This window comes from Lagopus leucura, unplaced genomic scaffold (assembly GCF_019238085.1).
Source record: "Lagopus leucura isolate 7727_CA_CO unplaced genomic scaffold, USGS_WTPT01 141-5_obj-0_obj, whole genome shotgun sequence".
Taxonomy (NCBI): domain Eukaryota; kingdom Metazoa; phylum Chordata; class Aves; order Galliformes; family Phasianidae; genus Lagopus; species Lagopus leucura.
The window spans coordinates 18,355-38,060 of NW_024968188.1; the positions used below are offsets into that span (position 1 = coordinate 18,355).

General features: G+C 58.8%; 2 protein-coding genes across 2 annotated transcripts; one reads left to right on the plus strand and one right to left on the minus strand.

The window, feature by feature from the left end:
- The first annotated feature begins 166 nt into the window (after positions 1-166).
- Positions 167-3,717, plus strand: BRF2 (BRF2 RNA polymerase III transcription initiation factor subunit). The gene is made up of 4 exons (XM_042894307.1): positions 167-320; positions 1,119-1,178; positions 1,595-1,916; positions 2,268-3,717. Exons 1-4 carry the CDS (start codon positions 167-169, stop codon positions 2,977-2,979), a joined length of 1,248 nt encoding a protein of 415 aa, XP_042750241.1. The 3' UTR covers positions 2,980-3,717.
- ADGRA2 (adhesion G protein-coupled receptor A2) lies at positions 3,371-18,370 on the minus strand. Its single transcript, XM_042894306.1, has 19 exons — positions 18,138-18,370; positions 13,798-13,869; positions 11,071-11,142; positions 10,911-10,982; positions 10,571-10,642; positions 10,304-10,467; positions 9,995-10,208; positions 9,534-9,698; positions 8,938-9,139; positions 8,701-8,850; positions 8,428-8,589; positions 8,121-8,330; positions 7,848-8,049; positions 7,470-7,678; positions 7,213-7,340; positions 6,974-7,097; positions 6,712-6,857; positions 6,490-6,579; positions 3,371-6,294 (listed from the first exon to the last, which is right to left on the minus strand). Exons 1-19 carry the CDS (start codon positions 18,368-18,370, stop codon positions 5,142-5,144), a joined length of 3,840 nt encoding a protein of 1,279 aa, XP_042750240.1. The 3' UTR covers positions 3,371-5,141.
- Positions 18,371-19,706: the final 1,336 nt, after the last annotated feature.

Sequence of the window (19,706 nt, forward strand, 5' to 3'; positions counted from 1 at the left end):
AGTTCTGCGGAGATCCGCGAGGGAGGCGCCGCTCAGCAACGTGGGGCGGAACGCGCGGAGCCGGAACGCAAAGCTCGGGAGCGGCGCTCCGCCCGGACCTCGACGGGGGTTGCACCGTGCGGCGTTGTGATTGGCTGAGAGCGGTGCGCCCCCCGCGCGGGTCCCCATGGCGGCGCACGGCCGCTGCCCCGAGTGCGGCTCCGCTGCGCTGCTGGAGGACGCGCACTACGCGCAGCAGCAGTTGGTGTGCGCCGCGTGCGGCTGCGTGCTGGCCGAGGGGCTGCTGACCACCACCTACAGCGACGAGGGGCAGCTGCGAGGTGAGGGCTGTGCCGAACGGGGCACCGCAACAACCCCGTGCAGCGCTACGGGCTTGGGGCTGAGTGGTTGGGTGACCGTGAAGAGGAAAGGGACCTAGGGATGCTGGTTGATGCTGAACGCGAGCCAGCAGCGTGCCCAGGTGGCCAAGGGGGCCAACGGCATCCTGGCCTACATTAGAAATAGTGCGGCCAGCAGGAGCAGAGAGGTGAGCATCCCTCTGTACTCAGCACTGGTGAGGCTGCATCTCCAGTGCTGTGTTCAGTTTTGGGTCCCTCACTACAAAAAAGGCATTGAGGCCCTGGAACGTGTCCAGAGAAAGGCAGGGAAACTGGTGAGGGGTCTGCAGCACAGGTCTAATGAGGAGCGGCTGAGGGAGCTGGGGTTGTTCAGCCTGGAGAAGAGGAGGTTCAGGGGAGACCTCACTGCACTCCACAGCTTCCTGAAGGGAGGCTGTGATGAGGAGGGCTTTGGCCTCTTCTCCCAGGCAACAACCAGGACCTGAGGAAACAGCCGCAAGTTGTAGCAGAGGAGGTTTAGGTTGGACATAAGGAAGAACTTTTTCTCTCAGGCACTGCAATGGCTGCCCAGGGAGGTGGTGGAGTCGCCGTCCCTGGCAGCGTTCAAGAGGCGTCTGGATGAGGAGCTGCGAGATGTGGTTTAGTGCTTGTGGTGGCAGTGGTGATGGGAGGGCGGTTGCACAGGATGGTCTTGCAGGTTCCAACCTGGTGATTCTATGGTTCTGTGGTTCTCTGCACAGCCGTGGTGCTCTCAGCACTGACCACTGCTGTTTCTTTCAGAGGTGTCCTATTCGCAGAGCACCGGGCAGAAGGAGCAGTTGAACCGCTGCGAGCAGCGAGGTAAGAGCAGACACCCCCACCTTGGGTTTCTCTGGGCTGCATTTCTCTGGACGACCAATGCTGGTGCATCACCACCCTTATTGCAAACAGCTCCTCCCTCATGTCCAGCCTAAATCTTTCATTTTGAAATCGTCCCCCTTGTCCTGTCATAGCAGGCTCTGCTGAAGGGTCTGTCCCCTTCATCCTTACAGCCCCTTGGGCTGCTCTCAGGCCTGCCTGGAGCCCTCCCTTTCCTGGCTGCACGGTGCCCATGCTCTGCTTGTCCTCACAGGGCAGTGTTCCATCCCCCGGATCATTTCTGCTTTGCTGTAATTCTAACACACCTCTGAAATGGTAAAAAGCCTTCAGGAGCTGACAGTCGAACACGAAGGAAGGAGTTAGTTCTGCTGATCCTTAAGGGCAGTGTCTTTTTTCAGGGATCAGACGGGTCCAGGATCTCTGTAAGGTTCTTCGGCTCCCATTGGTGTTTGAGGGAACGGCCGTCTCCTACTTCCAGAGAGCACTGCAGCACCCCTCCTTCCGCCTGGTCAGCCTGGAGAAGAAGGAGCTCCTGGTGGGCTGCTGTGTGCTGGCAACCTGTCGGCAGCACAACTGGCCACTGACGTTGGGAACGATCTGCTCCCTCCTCTATGCAAAGCAGGAATTGGTCACCAGCGTCTACCTGAGCCTTCAGAAGGAGCTCGGGATCTCAGTGCCGGCGCTGAGCCTTTCAGATCTGGTGAAGACTCACCTTAACAGGTAATGGGAACCTGCGACCCGTGTGGTGCTTTGTGTGCAACACCGGTTTGTTCAGGAGCTTCCAAATGCAGTTGCTGTGGAAAGCTGTTTGGAGAGCAGGCAGCGAGGGACTTAGGCATGGCGAGCTACTGCTTAGCTTGAGAGCAGGGTGTGTTTGCCCTTAAGGACCTCACTGTGGCTTTCTTGGTGTTTAATTAGATGGATGACTGCAGCAGCGGCTGCCACTGTGGTGGAGTATCAGCGAGCCCTCAGGAGGCTGAGGGCAGAAATCCCTCACAGTCTGAACCATGTTGCTGTAGCCACGTCCCGATGCTTTTCCTGCTGCTAACAGTGGGTTTCCTCCTCTTCCAGTTTCCGGCTGTTCCAGCACACAGAGGACATCCCTGTCCTGTTTGTGGAGGACAAGGAGTCGATGCTCACCCGGACCATGCAGGTGGTGGAGCTGGCCAGTGAGACGTGGCTGGTGACAGGCCGGCACCCCGTCCCCATCGTCACAGCTGCAGCCTTCCTGTCCTGGCAGTCACTGCAGCCCTCCGCCCGCCTCACCTGCACGTTCACACAGTTCTGCAAGGCAGCAGGCGTTGACCTGCCCCCCCCAGCACGCCTGAGGCTGAAGGAGCTTTATGACGTCCTCCTGAGGATGGCAGCTGAGCTCGCTTGGCTGAAGGTGCTTAACTTGGACAAGAAGACGGTGGTCAAATACATCGGGGATCTGCTGCAGCACCGAACCTTCCTGCTGAAAAATGCCTTCTGTGCAGCAGATGTGGAGGAGCAGCAGAAGGCAACCCAGGCCGAGGACTCCTCCAGCAATCCTCCAGCAGCAGCAGGGACAGCACAGGCCGAGGGCCGTCCCGCAGAAGGGAAACAGAAGGCTGTGGGCAGCCGGAGGCCCTTACTGCCACCCTGCCTCCTCCATCCAAGGAAGAGGCTGCGCACTGCAGCCTTGAGCGCTTTGGATGCTGGCGTCACTGGAGACGATCCCATCTCTGACGGTGAAATAGAGCAGTACCTGAGGGGCCCAGAGGAGATCAGGGCATTCAGGAGGGCCAAAGCGTGGCAGTAAAGATGAACGTCACTGGAACGGCAACACCGCAGCACCAGAGAGTCTGGAACCAAAAGCGTAAATCCTGGTGGTTAAAGAGCTACGGAGTGCTGCAGGGAGGAAATGGGGTGGGGTGGGGAGTGGACGATGGCTTCTTTCATGTTCTGGACCACAATGAGTCATTTTAATCAGAAGTAAATAGAAACACAGGTGCCAGGAATGGTTTCAGCTGCTCTGGCGTCGGCTGGACAGGGAAACCAATGGGGATCTGCAGCCAAGTGACAGCAGTGGGGTCTACGAGCACAGCACTGCTGGCTGTTTAATTCACACACTGTGAGGCAGTGACCTGTGTCTGCCTAACGGGCTGTTGTGTTTGCATGCAGAATCTGTGGGGAATAACAGCACTTTTTGGCAGATTTTGCAAATCTTTAATATATTAAACAAAACGTATCTGCTAGAAACATTCTATTCATATAAAAATGCAAAAAGACCCCTTTAAAGACATTTCTTTGGCATATTTTCCCTTCCCTCCCCCATGTATATTGCAAGAAGCTCTCTGTTGATCTGTCATTTGCTTGTAATGTAAACATACAAAGAAAAAAAGTGTAATTAATAATACCAAGCTTTTTATATAATACTGTCACAGTGCAGCAAGCATATATAACAACTCAGCATCAGCAAGACTGTGTGGGCTGCAGAATTGACATAAGGATGTAAATTGCATCGAATTCCAGGCACAATAAACGTGGTATGAAGCAGGCTGTTTGGTCAGGGAAGTCTGGCAGCCCAGGGACACAGCAAAGCCAGTGAACTGCAGCCCTGCAGGACAAGGGGTTCCAAAGGGAGAGGAGTTGGATTCTGAAGGGGAGAAAAATCTGCCTCTAAGTGCTATTTTGCTCTGCTAACTCCTGGATCCCTCGGCTGTGGGGTAGCAGAGGGCTGGCTTGAATGCTTCCCAGCGCTGCAGTCCTTTGCTGCTCCCTGGGACCCCATGGGAGGTAGGTAAATAATTAAACCCATTTGCACACGTGAGAGAACTGAGGCTGAAAACAGCACAGATAGACTGCCCTCGTTCTCCTTTAAGCAAATGGAGACCTGGGAGTGCTCCTAGAGCTTCCTACAGCCTGCAGTGAGTCTGGCTTTTTTTTTTGCCTGCTGGAAAAAAGGGGGACCTGTTTTTAAATGGGGAAGAATAAGTGCTTAGCAAAGTTCCAGCCCTTTGAACGTACTGCAGTCCTTAGGAAGGGCCCTGACAGCACCGTGGGCATCTCACTGTCCAGGAGCAGCCTTCTGTGAGGGAGGAGCCCACACTGGAGGGACAGGAGGTGGCTCAGCACAGCGCTGTTGGTGTCCTGGCTTTGTGGGAGCAAAGCCTGCTGGGTCCTGTGTGCACACATGGGTGAAGGATGAGGACCTGCTTTGGTGCCTGCGCCCAATTGGGCTCTTTGGTTCCTGGAGGAGATGGACAACCCGTGTCCACCTCAGGCAGAGCAGTGCTGCTGCTCCACCCGTTTGCATAGGTCACACCTGGGAGGGTTTGGGAGCATTTTCCTGCGGTGCTTTTAGTGTCTGACATCCACAGAGTGCAGACAGTTTCTCGGATCAGTGCCTTCTCTTACCTTGTGCTTGCTTCGCAATATGGCTTTTGCTTTGGCAACCCTCGGGGCTCAATGCTGTCCTTTAAGATAACAACGTTTGCTTTTCATAACACTTCAAACTGAGACTCTTTCAGAAAAAGCTCATTTGGGGCCACCCAAGCGTCCGCACGACCTGCCTACGTCTTTGGGAGTATTGCATTCGTGGCTGTGGGAGAGCATTGCTGCTAAGGCGGAGGCACTTGCATCAAGTCTATACATATATACATTCACCAATATAGAAATTTGAAAAATAGACATTTGTTTCCTTTGTATCTTATAAAATAGCATTTAGGATCAGTCTGAAGTGAGGTGCGGGAGCGACGGAAGCGAGGCTGCAATTCGTGCTGCTGAAAAGCAATGGTTGCCTTTCACCTCCGCCTCTCGGTGCTGCAACCTGGGCAGGCTGTGACGCCCGTCCTGCGGGGATGAGGCCCCACGTAGTGCACTTAGCCACGCTCGCAGCCTCTCTCCAGCCTCCTCCGTGCACAGCCTCCAGCCTAGGAGGACGTGCTGCAGCACTATGGCCATCTGCTCCTTCCCCATCCCTCACACCGTAGTTTCGCTTTTCCAGAGCCCGCTTCTCATCCCGGCCCCGCCATCAGCACCGGCCAGGTTGACGTCGTACTTGCTGCCCTTCAAGGCTCCGTTGTGGCTGCCCACGTTTAGGGGGTAGGAGCGTCGCTTCGCCTCCCTCTCCGCTTGCCTCACGTTGTCTCTGCTCCGCCGTCGCGCCTCCAGAAAGCCGTCGCTGCCCTCCGACTGGCTGGGTGCCACCTCCCCATCCTGGGTGCCCGCGGCTCGCTGCGCAGCGCAGTTGTTCATGGGGCTGTTCCTGCTGCTGTGGTAGCTCTCGGAATGGCTGTTGTGCACGCTGCCGCTTTCGCTCTGCTCGGAGGAGGGGCCCCGCAGCACCTTCAAGCGGTGGTGCTTCCCCTCGCGGTGCTGCTTAGTTCTGCTCTTGTGGTTCCTGCGGTGGTTGTTGGCGTTTCTCCCCACCCCGGAGCTTCTCCCCCCATCGCCGTGCTCCGCTTCCTCAGCCTGGCTCTGTGCCGCCCGCAGGTTGGTCAGCTTGCAGCGGCCGGCGGCTGAGCCCGTGCTGCTGGGTGAGGAGGAGGACGTGGCGCTGCGGGCGGCTTCGGGATCGCAGCTGATGAACATCTGGGAGCCGTCCTCTACCGCCGCCGTGCCAGGGTGGCTGTAGGGCTGCATGGGCAGCGCAGAGCGGTAGGAGGGGCAGCAGGAGAACCACGAGCCCAGCACGTCCCGGCGACGGACGCAGTGATGGATGAAGATGAAGAGTCCCAGCGCCACGGCCGTCACCCCGTAGAGGCAGCTGAAAACGACGTTGAGATCTCCACGCTGGGACACGGCCATGGCTCCAAACGTCCATAAGGCCACATACATGGCGTGCACAGCCAGCAGTGCCCAGAGCTGTGCCTGCAGTGAGTACACACCATCCACCTCTGGGCAATGCGTCCCTGAGTGCAGCGTCACTGAGATGGAGCCTGAGTCTGTCAGCAGCTCCCCATTGGTCCCCAGCCTCGGCGGTGTGCCTGGCAACTCCGGGGGCTCCTTCCCACGGGGAGCCTGGCACTGCAGGCTGAGTCCAGCACACAGCAGGTACAGCCAGGTGACCAGCAGGATGAAGGCCACCGGCACGTAGAAGGCACCCAGGCTGGGCCTCCACACCAGCCAGCAGCTGCAGGGGAAAGAAAAGGATCCAATCAGTATGGCTTCAGCCCCTGGACATGTCCAATGGCCTCTCTCCATGGGTTATGCATGGCTCATCAATAGACAGCTCCTGGGATGGATTCCACAAGCATTTCCCTGGATTCCCAGCACTTCTGGCTTCCCTTCCCCTTGCCCAGGCTGAGGAAGGCAGCAGGACACTTACTAAGGGTTGTTGTCGTGGTAGTTGTGGATGTTGACAGCCGCTGTGATGCCGCAGATGATGAGGGGGATCCCACCAGCAATCAGATAGAACCTGAAAAGAGAGAGCACACCAAGAGCACACTGCGGTGCTGGGTCAGAGCACACCAAAATTATGCCATGCTGCTGAGTGCAATTCCCAACGGGGAGGACCCAGGGAGGAGTCCCAGGCAGGGGATGGCAGTACCGCAGCATGGGCCGAGGGGTCGGAGGTGCTGAATCCCCATCTGGCTGCCGAGGTGCTTTCCAGGTCGCCTCCTTGTAGAGGACACGGGCTTTCACCACCATCCACAGCAGCGTGGACAGGGAGGAGTAGTGCAAAATGATGCCGACCTGCGGGACGAGGTGATGGGGTCAGCACAAGGGTGATGCAGCCAAGTGAAGCTCAACTGTTCAGCTTGGAGGAAGGCCCCATTTGGGGTCCCCCCCGTTGCAGCAGTGGCACCCACCGCTTGGCAGACGACCAGGTAGCCGGTGAGGGTGATGCCTCCTGCAAACACTGCTGATGTCATGGCCATGTGGAAGCAGAGGTTAAGGAGCATGTGCCAGCACTTCCGCGTGATGTGAATGGTGCTGGAGGGAGCAGAAGGGAGCAGTGAGCTGCCTGGCTCGGGCTGTCCACCTCCAGCCATACCCCCACCTCCAGCCATACCCCCACCTCCAGCCAAGGCCACGCCATGATGCTCACCCGTGGTGGACGATGTATGTGATGATGGTGGTGAAGAGGCAGAGCAGCAGCACGGCTGTGCAGGTGTACATGGCTGGGTGCAGCACCTCCACTGGACCTCGTGCCTCGCTGGGGAACCCGCTCAGCTCCTGCACGGCACCACACAGCCCGTCAGACCCTACCCCATAGCCCCACAGCCTGCAGTACCACGCATCATACACCTCCACAGTGCGAGCACAGAGCCCCAGTCCTCACCCCCCACCTGCTGCCCCATTTACCATGAGCACAGCCACGTTGCTGAGGTGCCGGCAGTGCAGGGAGGTGACGTTGGGCTCACGGGCAGCCAGCTGGCAGCCCTCGGCGCTCCAACCCCCCATGCCCCCCAGCACCTCAAAGTTCCAGTAGGCAGCCACGGGGTCTGCACCCTCCCCAGGGTGTCGCAGCGACACGGCCACCGGCTCCGTCAGGTTCCCTACACTGCAGCCATCTGCAGGGATGGAGAGAGCTGGTGAGCCAGGGGGATCCCCCCCCCCAAAAAAACCACCACTTTCCCTTCAGCAGCACAGCCCAAAGAAATGGCTTTGCTCTGCAGGAGCGCTGCGGAGAACAGCTCTAATCTCTATAGAAAGGCAGCCCTGCTGGCACACAGCCCTTACATGTCCCTGCATAGATGACTGGCGTGGCCACGCTGCGCCGCTTGCCGTCGTCTGCTAGACGTGAGGAGTTCCCTGTGCTGCAGAAGAGCTTCCCATTGCGGAACACCAGCAGCTGCAACTTGCAGTCGGCCAGCGGAGTGGGTGGAACGGGGCTGGCAAAGAGGCTGGGCGGCAGCTGGATGGAGGCCAGGGCAATGCTGTTCTGTGGGCACACAGTCATCGGTGAGATCAAGCCGCACCCTCAAAAACCCCTCACCCCCATCAGACCCATACCTTGATGTGGAAACTGCTCAGGGAGACGTTGGGGCGTCCTGTGGTGCAGCGCAGTCGCAGCTGCTGGTCAGGCTGGGGCTCGGCTGTCTGCTCAGCCAGGGCCGTGCGCCCAGGAGGGCCCCCATCCCGGCGCTGGAACGCCACGCAGCTCAGCCCCACGTAGCTCTCAGGCTTTACCACGTACGCCTCGAAGGCGATGTTGCGTGAGTTCTGCCAGGCACAGAGCAGTGAGGCGGCTGTCAGCCCAGCATGGGCAGAGACCCCTAACATGGGCATGGATGGACCCCCTCTGCGTGCAGGGACTCACCACTGCCATGTGCTGGGAGTTGGTGCTGAGGGTGTGCGCTGCGATCTTCTCCAGGGAACGCACGATGCTGGTGCATGCCTTCTCTTCTTTCTGTGACATCCAGAGGATGTGGTCGTCCACCAGCATGATGTTGCTTGCCATCTCCACGATCACATCGGTGAGCTGCGAGGAGAGCCGGCTGCAGGTCGCGCTCAGTTCATTCATCCCCAGTTCATGCTTCCCTCCCAGTACCCACCATGCACGGATGGGGAAAGCAAAGAACAGCAGTGTTACCTGCTTGATCTGGTCCACGTAGCCAATAAACTTCTCAATCATCTGAGCCACGTAGAGGACATCGACCATATCCGAGAAGTTGGCAGCCTCGGCTGTGTAGACGCGCAGCTGGTGAGCCAGTGTCAGTGCATTGGAGGCATTGATGGGCATCTGTAGGGTGGCACGACCACAGGGCACGATCACTGCTGTGCCTGACCCCAACCTCAGCAATCCGTGCGGGCTGAACACCTGGCTCACCAGCACAAAGGTGTAGAGCACGCGGGTGATGTCGTTGGTGTAGAGGCAGTGGGAGTAGTCGCCCTCCTCCCAGCGCCCCGCACGGTCACAACGCCTGGACGCTTGCTTCTCTGCTGCTGGACCCCCACTTGCTGGCCCCGAGGCGAAGGGGTACTGCAGGCATGACTGGAAGGCAGTGATGCCAGCCAGCGTGCGGGGCCACCTGGATGCACACACACACACAGTGACAGTGGGGCAATGCTCCCCACGAAGCTGCTGTCCCCCCATCCCACATCCTGCTCGGCTCAGAGCAGCGCAGGGGGGCACCTCTAATCGAAGCCACATTGACTGCAGCAGTAATTTATATTCTGGAACAGCCCTGCCGAGGTTACGGCAGACGCCCAGAGCCTTTCGTCTTGTGCCAGAGAAATTCCAACACCTCTGCTGCTGGAGCCTGGCTGCGCTGCCGGCACAGGAAGGCCTTCAAAGGCGCTCATGCTCCCTGTGGCTGCTAATTGCAAGCAGATGATTGGGCACCTGTGGGCCCCCACCTGCAGGCAGCCCCCTGCCCGGCACGCATCGCACACGGCCACGGCCACACTGCTACTGGTCTCTACCTGAAGTCCCCTCGGTTGTTGGTGACGCGCTCTGCAGGGCAGTAGGATGCAGAAGTCTCCAGCACCACGATCTCCACCTTCTTGCTGACGTTGCCCTGCGAGGTGGAGACGGCACACTCCCACTCACCGTTGGCGGAGACGTGGATGTTGGAGAGGATGAGTTCACTGTGGGCAGAGGGGACACGTTGGCATGGAGGGGCAGTCCCTGGAGTAGGCACATGCACCAAGAAACATTGCCAACACTTTGCATCCCACCTACAGCACTTGGTACCCGCAAACCTGCAAGCCCTGCACTGTCCCCAGCATATATGCGCTCCATCTCCACCTCTATCTCCATCCTAATCCCTATTCCCATCCTCATCCCTGTTCAATCCTCTCCCCATCCCACCTCCGTTCCTACCCCCATTCACATCTCTATCCCCATCATCCCCATCTCAATCCCGATCCCATCCTGTTCCCACCTGGTGATGAAGGTGCAGTCATGGATGAGGCTCTCCTCCACGATGACGCCCGCCCGCTCATCCTCCTGCACTCGCTGCTGGTTGTGGTACCAATGGATCTGGGTGCTGTTGTCCAAATAGGTGGCGGTGCACTGGAAGGGCAGTCGGTCCCCCTGGAACACCACCTGGCGCAGCGACGGGATGAGGTGGTGGGTGTGCAGCTCCGGGGTTCCGGCTGCAGGGGTTGGGGGGGATGGGACACACACACATGTGGTGTGAGCCCCCCCTGGCCCTGGCACACTGCCCACACCCTTCTTCTCTCCTGCTCACCGCATTGCAGTTGGTTCTCCTGTGCGCTACGCAGCGGGGTGCTGTGCAGGTGACGTGGATACACACACAGCGTCCGCTCTGAGATCTGCGCTGAGCGGTTGCGGGCCCAGGGCAGCACCCAGAGCAAATTGCAGTCACACGTCAGGTATTCGGTGGCAAAATCCCTGCAAGGGTCAGCAGCCGTGTGGGGAGGCTGAAGGCGGAGGTGGCACAGCTGTGCACAACTCAGAGAGGGTCTGTGTTTGGGGGTGGATGTGGTGTACTCACACGACTTTCAGTGAGGGCAGCTCGTCAAAGACGCCAGGGGGGAGGCTGGAGAAAATGTTTCCTGACATGTTACTGCAAGAAGCACAAAGCTGTGGAGGAGACTGGGACATGCTTGGAAAACCTAAAGTCCTCTCACATCCTGGAGCTGCTAATGTCACCCACTGGTCTGGGCATCCTCATCCCCACCTCCATCCCGTTCCCACCCAGTCCTAGAGATGAAAGCCTTTAGGAGGGGACCAGGAGTCTGAGCCCCCTGATGTGTCCCATTTACAGCCCCCACCACCCAACACAGTGTGTGGGAGATGGTGGCCCTCCTAGGGGAGCCCACGGCACTGCTTACAGTCGGAGGAGGTTGGTGAGACCCTGGAAGACGCTGGCGCTCAGACAACCGATGCGGTTGTTGGAGAGGTCCCTGCAAGGAAGTAGAGGGGCTGTGAGTGCTGGAGATGCTGAGCTGCTCCCAATCCCCACAGGCTGCCCTGCACTCCCTGGGTACTTACAGACGCTTCAGCTCGGGGAGCCCAAGGAAGGCGCCTGGCTGCACCGTGCTGATCAGGTTGTTCTTCAGGTCCCTGAGGGGAGACAGACACGGAGCTCAGGGCGTGCAGCCAGCATCCTGCCCCTTCCATTAGCACAGCTCCACAGTGCTCCCAGCCAGATGGAAGCCTGGGGAACGCAGCCCCGCTCCCAGCACACTGCAGCCACACAGAGCCAGGCACCCCAGGGACACAGCAGGGCCCCACACGTACCGTGCTCACCTTTCCCTCCTGCAGAGCTGTTTCCAGAGCAGCCTTATCCCAGCAAGGCTACTAGGATAAGAGCACGCTGCAAATGTCAGGGCAGCTTCACAGTGGCTTTGCAGCCCAGAGGAAGCTCAATTGGGTTATTACATTGATTGCAGGCATGTATCTTATCAGAGGCACGCCAGGCACGCAGCAGCCGCTGCAGTAGGGACGTAGGGAGAGCTCTCAGCTGCTGCGCTTCTGCTGAGCAGAGGTGTCCCATGGGTACAAGGCACACAGCCAGCTCTCAGGGCGCTGGGCAGGGTGCAGAGGTGTGCAGGGCTGTGGGTGTGCAGGGCTGTGGGTGTGGAGGGCTGTGGGTGTGCAGGGCTGTGGATGTGCAGATTTACAGGGGTGGCTCAGGTGAGCCCCAGTGCTGAAAGAACAGCTCCACTCACCCACACCTGTAGTGCAAACCCAGCCATCCCAACAACCATCCCCATCCCAACAACCCTCCCCATCCCAACAACCCTCCATCACAAAACATGCCTGACCCTGGGACAGCAGCCTGGCCCCACGGACGGACAGACAGGCAGACAGACAGACAGACAGACAGACCCCACGCCTGCGGCACCGGCACTGTGGGATCTCCACAACTCTGCACACGGCACCGTTCAACGTCCCCCCTCCCCACACACAGCGTTGTTCATTCATTCCTTTGTTGGACCTTTCCCAGTGCTTCCATGTGCAGGCAGCTCACACAGGCTTTTAGTTGTGCTCCCAGCCCCATCTACAGCACGTGGGATGGAGTTACCATGAGTGTGTTTTTCTCCCGTGCTCGCTCCCATCAGAGCCTTTCAGCACAGTGCCCAATGCCTGGCTGACAGGAGCCACTGTCACCACGTGGCTACCCCAAAACTCACAGTCCTGTATGGGGCCATCGAGGGACTCATCCTGGCCAAATCCCAGCCCCTGAGCACGGTGGTGCCGGCGGAGGGCACGGCACTCCCAGTTGGGGCTGCGCTAATGAGGGTGGCCGCATACCGGCCCTGCTCACACTCATTAATCTCATTACGCCGCCACATATCAGTGGTGATGCTGAGCTGCCAGCCCCGAGGGGCGGTGGACGTGGGGCTCTTGGGAATGGCTTGGGGACTCTGGAAACAGCTCAGCCCCGATGACTGCGTCACACCGGGACGCTAAACCCCCATGGCCCCATGACCAAAGCAAGGGGGCCCCTGAGGTCCTTGTGGTGCCAGCACAGCCCCTCTGTGGGGCTTCTCTGTGCTGCAGCCCTGGACCGACCCGATGCATACAATTAGAGCTGCTGTCGGGAGCAATCAGGCGCAGCCCTGTGCAGGCTGGGGGACGGGGGGATGCTGCCCATGGCTGTGCTCTGAGCTGAGCTTCAGTGGAGGCTACCCCATGCTACACACACAGAGACCTCAGGGCATGGGGATGTGCAGACCTCCTGCACTCAGGGGCTGCGGTCCCCAGGTATTGCCCCTGGGCCAGGCTGCTCCCTGTCCAGGCTCATTAATCCTCTCGTTAATGAGAACTCGGTGCCAGGAGCCTAAATGTGACCCCATACTTCAACCACAGAGTGAGAGAATCTTGGGTCCTCAAAATGACTGCTTCAAATAGAATCCCAAAACAGCTCCATGCGTATTTTCATGGCTTCAAAAATCTCACGTCAGCCTCAACACCATGCACTGGGAACACAAGCCCAGAGGCAATGCCATGCCCTGCAGTTCCTGCCCTGACCCAGCACTGCACACCCACTCCCTATGGAGCAGCTGGCCTCTGCTGGCCAGGGCAGGTGCACACTGCATAACTCAAACAGGCTTCACGTTCATAAATGCTTCCTTGTTTGAGCTAATGAGATCCAGGCTGTGCTGATCCCACTGCCCATGGGGAGCAGTGGTGAGACCCCTGGGCAGTGGGGCTGGGACCAATGGGTGCTGTGGTGCCAATCAGAAGCCTGGGCACCATGGAGGGGTCCCTGCACCCCAAAGGAATAAAGACATCCTTGGCACCATGTGCCACGGGATGGTGCAGGCACAGTGCCCTGCAGGGACCCTCCTGCAAAGGGATGGGCACCCATGGGCTGTCCCCACAGATGGAGCCCCCCGGCCCCGGTGTCACCCCATCCCTGTGGGGCTGAGGAATGTGTGAGCCCCTTGAAGGGGAACAAAACACCCTCAGTGTGCCCATCCCCACTCCTAAAAACCTACAGATCAGATCCATATGGGGGCCATAAATCTCCTCTTATTAACGCTCCCATCATAGAGATGCCTTTCATGGAGAGATAAGAAAGTTGACTTTGTTTGGGGGGACAATGTCGCTTTTCATACCAACCCCCACTGAGTGTGGCCCCCCCAGTGCCTCTGCCCCAATCCAGCTTCCAGAGACCCCAGGATGCCTGTGGGTGCTGGTGGCAAACCCAATGCCCAGAGGCTCACTGAGTAGCCTAACCCACACCACCCCCAGCCTCCATTCACTCACAGCTTCTCCAGCGCCCGCAGCCCGAAGAAGGAGCCGTTCTGCAGCACTGTGATCTTGTTGTTGCTCAGCAGCCTGTGGGGATGAGAGCACAGGGATGGAAGGAGAGGGAAGGTGCTGTTACATGGGCTGTGATGGAGATGCCCAAGGATCAGTGAGGCTGGGGGATTGGGAATAGCTGGATCTGTGGCAAGGTGGCATCGCTGGGGGATGACATGGGACACACAGCACCCTTGTGGGGACACCATGCCATGGTGGCACTGGGCTGGAGGTCCCCAGGGCTGTACCAATGCCTGGGACATCACAACATAGAGTTGCACGTGTAGGCAATAAGAACCCCCAAACCTGCACTGAGCAGCATCGAGGAATCCTCAGCCCCCACCCCATCAGTGGCAGGAAGCGCAGAGGGAAACCGCAGCAGGGAGGGCTCCCTGGGAACCCCATCCGGGGGCGAGCAGCAGGAAAAAAGGCCTCATTGAGGGCTGTGCCAGGGCTGTTTACACATGGGCCGTCCCTGCAGCTGCGCTGAATGGGAACTGTGTGCTGCAGACAGGACGAGCTCCGCACCATCCCAGTCCCAGGGGGCAGACGTCGGGTTTCCCTGGCCCCATTCCCGCATCGCAGCCAAGACTGGGGGACTCCAGGGGGGTTGCAACCTAACCCCAGCAGCAGCTCAGCCCCATCCCATTCCATGGCACTCACGTGGCACCCAGTTCCCTCACTACAGCCCCCAAGGGATGCTGCTGCAGTGGAGCACGCTGCTCTCCATGGATGTTGCACTCACCACTGTGTCCCCACCACCATGTGCTCTCCACAAGGGTGCAGCTTTGGCTGGGGTTACAACCAGGGCTGCACCCAGCTGGGAACATGGCCCCCAGCCCACCATGGGCCCCAGGAAGGAGCCCCCATGCCAGGAGATGTCTTTGTTCTTCTGACCCCTGGGACCATCAGCTGTGTTTCTGCCATAAAAACAAAACTCCCCTCCATAAAAGGCAAAGCTCAGGCTGTCCAAGATGAAATCAGTATCCTGTGTGATCTGCAGCCAGGCTGTGGGGAGAGCAGAGGCGGGAGCAGCCTCCATCCTGTGCCTGATGGAGCTGGGACTCCCTGCACCTATTTGTGCAAGGAACAAAGCTCCCAATGAGTGACCAAAGGATGCTGGTCTTTTTTCCCAGGCAGCCCCACTGGGTTCCACAGAGATCCATGAGTTAGTGGTGATGTGTCTCTGCTGGCACCACTCAAAGCAGGGAACCAAGAAAGCTCTGAATGCATGAGACGGATTCATGGGGCTGCAGGACGGATCCAGCCATGGCAGTGGGTCCCTGTCAGGCTCCTTACAGCCACTGATGCAGGGGGACGTGGTCCCCGTGCCCAGGCTGCCTGCAGGGCTTGGCACACCATGAAAGTGCAGAACCATGAGCAGGACATGCCACTGAAGTGGGACAGTTCTGCAGCACCCAGGAAGCCGTTGGCTGACGCTGCGTTCATCGAGTGATGCTGGGTCACTCCCTAAGGGTAATGCAGAGATGACAGAGCACAGCATGAAGGAAAAGCAAGGAGTGGGTGATGGGTCCCACTGGGTCCCACCTCCTCTCCCCAGACCCCATTACCAATGGCACGGAGCCCACGAGGCACCAGCGCAGGCGCAGAGATGGAGAAATCCCTTTCCCTTCTCATTTTTCTTCCCCTCATCTCAAAAAAGAGGAGCCAAAAAATGGAACAACAACAACAACAACAAAAAAAACAACTAAAAAACCCCAACCAACAAAAAACACACACACACAAAAAAAAACCCAAAAACAACCCAAACAAGCTTGTTTTTTCAAGCGTGCTGGAATCCACTTGGATAAATAACTGCTCCAGAACCCGGCCTGCTGGAACAATAAACTTCCTATGTCCCCGACCAAAAAAGGAGGCAGCGGCCGCGCTCCCCGCAGCCGGCGTGCAGCGGGAGGAGGACGCGGCACGGAGGTTAATAGTGGGGCGAGGATGGTGGGGGTGGGGAGCACAGCTATGCTTTGCTCTCTGAGTGCATTAATTTAAAGCATATGCTGTGTGCAGATAGGGCCGTGCCCTGCGCGGCGCTCAGCCGCCAGCGGGGGATTGTAGGAAGGGTGAAGCGGGGGCCCCTGGTGCTCCCCAACCCCCTCCTTTCCCCCCCCCCAAACCGGGGCGGTGCCACCAGCTCACGTCACACCAGGCTATTTCGGATGGTGAAAATTATTGTTCCAACCCTCAGCACAGGAAAAAGGAGCCCCGGAGAGAGGGAAAAGTGGTCAGAGTGGAGCGGTGCAGGGATGGCCCTGGGGACGTCACGTCCCCGTCGCCCCATGGCTCCGCAGGGTTCCCAGTCTGTAGGGATGGAAAGGAAAAAACCCACCGACCCCTAAAAACTGCCCAATCGATATCAAAAGGTTTCCAAAAGAAAGCGCCTGCAGGGCCCAGGATAAGCAGAGGGGAGTTCAAGTAGAACTGGAAATTGGTCATAAGTCAAAGCCCTCCATTCCCTGCAGACAATCTGTAATTTCGGTGCAATCAAGCTGTGTGCAGAAATGAGGCCTGCGTTGGGATTCCACATCTGGAAGAGGTTTGGGCTCCTGCCCGTGTGACAGCAGGGCCAACAGGGTGATTGGGGCGGGTGGGGACGCAGCACACTTCCATCAGGGTGTGAGCACGGGGTGGAGGGGAGGCATTCAGCCCCATTAGCAAAGGCAGCAGCGCTGCAGGGACATCCCCAGCCAATGCCCTGAGATGCCAGTGCCCAGCACCAAGGAAACTGCAGTCCCAGGAGGATGGATGATGCCCACTGGAGCAGGACGTGTGGCAAGCAGCAAAACGGGAAGCAAAGCACAAAGGGGTGCAGGAACTGCACAGGGCGGGTGGCAGAGAGCACACGAACGTCTGCTCGGGTTGCATGGGGACATTGTGTCACCAAACCCCACGCGTGCTCCTGGCCAGCACTGCAGCAAAGAACTGCACAGCTCTGCACAAAATGCACCGTGTGCCCCACGGTCGAGCTGCCCCTGGGGCACGCAGGAGCTGTGGGCTGCCCAGAGGGATGTCCCCACAGCCTTAACCACACCTGGCAGCACTGAGAGATGCTGGGTGAACCTGGAGCCTCTGGTTTTGATTGTCCCATCTGGAAAGGGTTTAGCATAAATCATGTTTACTGCGAGAGAGCAGAGCTCAGGGTCACCACGTATTTGTAGGTTTCTGTCTATGCCAGTAGGTTTTGTGTCACGTCGGAGTGGGGTTGTGTCACGTCCTGATGCTGCCATGCAGTCACCCCAAAAAGAAGCTCAAGAGCAAGCGAGGAATGGGACGCTGCTCCCAAATACAACTCAACAAAGCATTCCCAACCCTTGCGGGTGCCTGCAGTGAGCTGACACGTCACAGCACCCCAGGGCAGGGATTGCAAGAGCAGAGAAGCGTGGGGAAAGCACTGCTGCAGCGTGCAGCTCCAGCACAGCAGCACGGGATGGGACCATGAGAAGCACAGCTTCGGGGCCATCGATGCTTCCATTGCGACGACTGCATTTCAGAGCTCACGGTGCCACACAGCTCGGATGAGCTTTGAGGATATGCTCCATATTTATGGGTTTTCACCAGGCCAACATCATCACCCTGAAGTGAAGCCTCTGCACAGCGAAGGGCAGATGGGAAAACATGAACTGCTCCAAAGCAGCCACAGGACCCCCATGCAAGAGCAAATAGCAAATACGTGGTCATTGGGCAGGACCGGGAGCACCCTGTGCACTGCAGGACCTCAAAAGCAGGACAAGGTTCTGGTGGGACGGGTGAAAGTGCCGATTCCAGCAGCGGCTGTGCCGTCACTGCCCTCCCAGGCAGCTTTAATTCAAACCTCCCTGCCGCAGTTATAAATAAACACACACCGCTGCCAGCGCCTGCCCAAAGCCCGGAGCTCCCCTGCCCAGGGCCGAGCGGAGGGAGAGGAGCGACAACTCAGCCCCATCGCAGAGCCCAAATCCACGGCACATCAGATCCGTCTGGAGCAAATATTCCCAGTAAAAAGCTTTCAAACAAAAACATCCTCCCCCAGCGCTCCGATCAGCAAACATCGCGGAAGGAAACGCGGGGATGGAGCCCGTTTCCTGCGCTTCCACATCGGGTCCACGCTGCGCACCCACATTTCCAGCCCACGGAGACGGAGAGATCCCGGGGCGGCTCCACGACGGCTTTAAAACCCCATCGAACAGCGCTCCGCGTTACGCAGAGCAGAAAAACCGCTACAGTCGGAGCAGAGCCGCCGAGCTCACGAGAATCGGTAGAGTTCGCTCTGCGTGGGACGAAGGGACGCGGGCACGCGTGTGCGCGGTACTCACAGCGTGGCGGTGCCGTCGGGCAGCAGCCGCGGTTCGGGAGGTGCGGGGAGGGCCGCTCCGTTGCACAGAACCCGGCGGCGGGGCACGGCGGGGCCGCTCGCCTTGTGCCGCTCCGCCGCGCACTTACAGCCCACGCTTTGCACCGCGCAGCTCCGCACCGCCGCCGATTCCGCAGCCCCGCTCAGCGCCGCCGCCGCCGCTAAGAGCAGAGCCGCCGCCGCCGCCCCCCGCATCGCCCCGGCACCGGGAGCTTCGGCTCCCCGAGCCCCGGGGCGGCTCCGGCGGCGCCTCCCCCGCTTGCAGCGCTCCGCCGCCAGCCCTGGCGCCTCCCCCGGACCGCCCCCCGCCACCGCCTTCTTCTTCTCCTCCTCCTCCCCCCCGGCCCGGCCACCACCGGACGGCCCCGGGTGGGGTGGAAGAACGGGGATCCCGAGGGGGCAGAGAGGCGTCGGACTCTGCGCGGGGCTGCGGGGCAATGGGCTCAGCCCGACGGCACGGAGCGGGGCTCGAAGCGCAGAGCTGGAACCCTGTGCGTCCAGCGGGTGAGATGGAACCCCGGGCATCCATGGAGAGAGAGAGATGGAGAGTTGGGCATCCATAGAGACACAGAGAGAGAGACGGAGCCCTGTGCCTCCACGGAGAGAGATGGAGATGCAGCTCCATGTATCCACAAGAAAAGATGCAGCCCCGCACCTACAGAGCTCACATGGTCCATACAGACCATGACGTGACCCTGCAGTGACAAGCACTGCATCCCAGGGACATGCAGCCCTGCTGGCCCCCCAGGGCCCCACACTGCAACCAATGCACAAACTTTCACCGTCACTTCACTGCTTTGCTCCCTCCCGGCCCCTTCTCTGCAGTCAGCATTCCTCCCCGCTCGCTTTTAACTTTGTTTGCCTCAGTGCTTTTCATGCTAAGTTCAATATTTTCCTTCCTGCTCCCTCCCTCCCACATCCCCACTGTCCCCTGTGCTCCCCCAGCCCCTCTCAGCCCCACGTTCATCTTCTCCATGCACGCCACTCACTCCAGCTCCAAATCAAAAGCGATCAAAGCACGAAACGAATTCTTTGGGAAGCCTCCAGGAAGAGGGAGAAGAGGGTCACAGAATGGAGGCAGAGGCTGATTGGGGAAAGCAGTTTCTCTCCAGGACCAGCAGTGTATGGAGGAGGAAGAAATTGACTCCATTCTCTAAATAAATAGATCTCACTGTGGTGGTGGGCGTAAGGAGATACTCATCACACTCCCATCATTATAAGAGCACAAACCCAGCTCCAGGAGCTTGGTCACCAAGTCACAGTCATGCACACCGTGCCCCTTTGCACTCCTTTTCTTTATTTTTTTTTGAGGAAAATTTCCATTGCAGCAATCATTTCCCACTGCTCATTGCTTCAGGATGCTGGGCCCGGACCCCACAGCTGGAGCTGGGAGCAGCAGGAAACTGTTTGTATCCAGCATCCGCCCTGAGATCCTGCATGAACAGGTGATGGCCAATGGGAGGAAGAGGCTCCACTGACCCCCAAAGCAAACACTGAGCCCTGCCTCCTCTTCATGCTCTGCAGAAAGCAC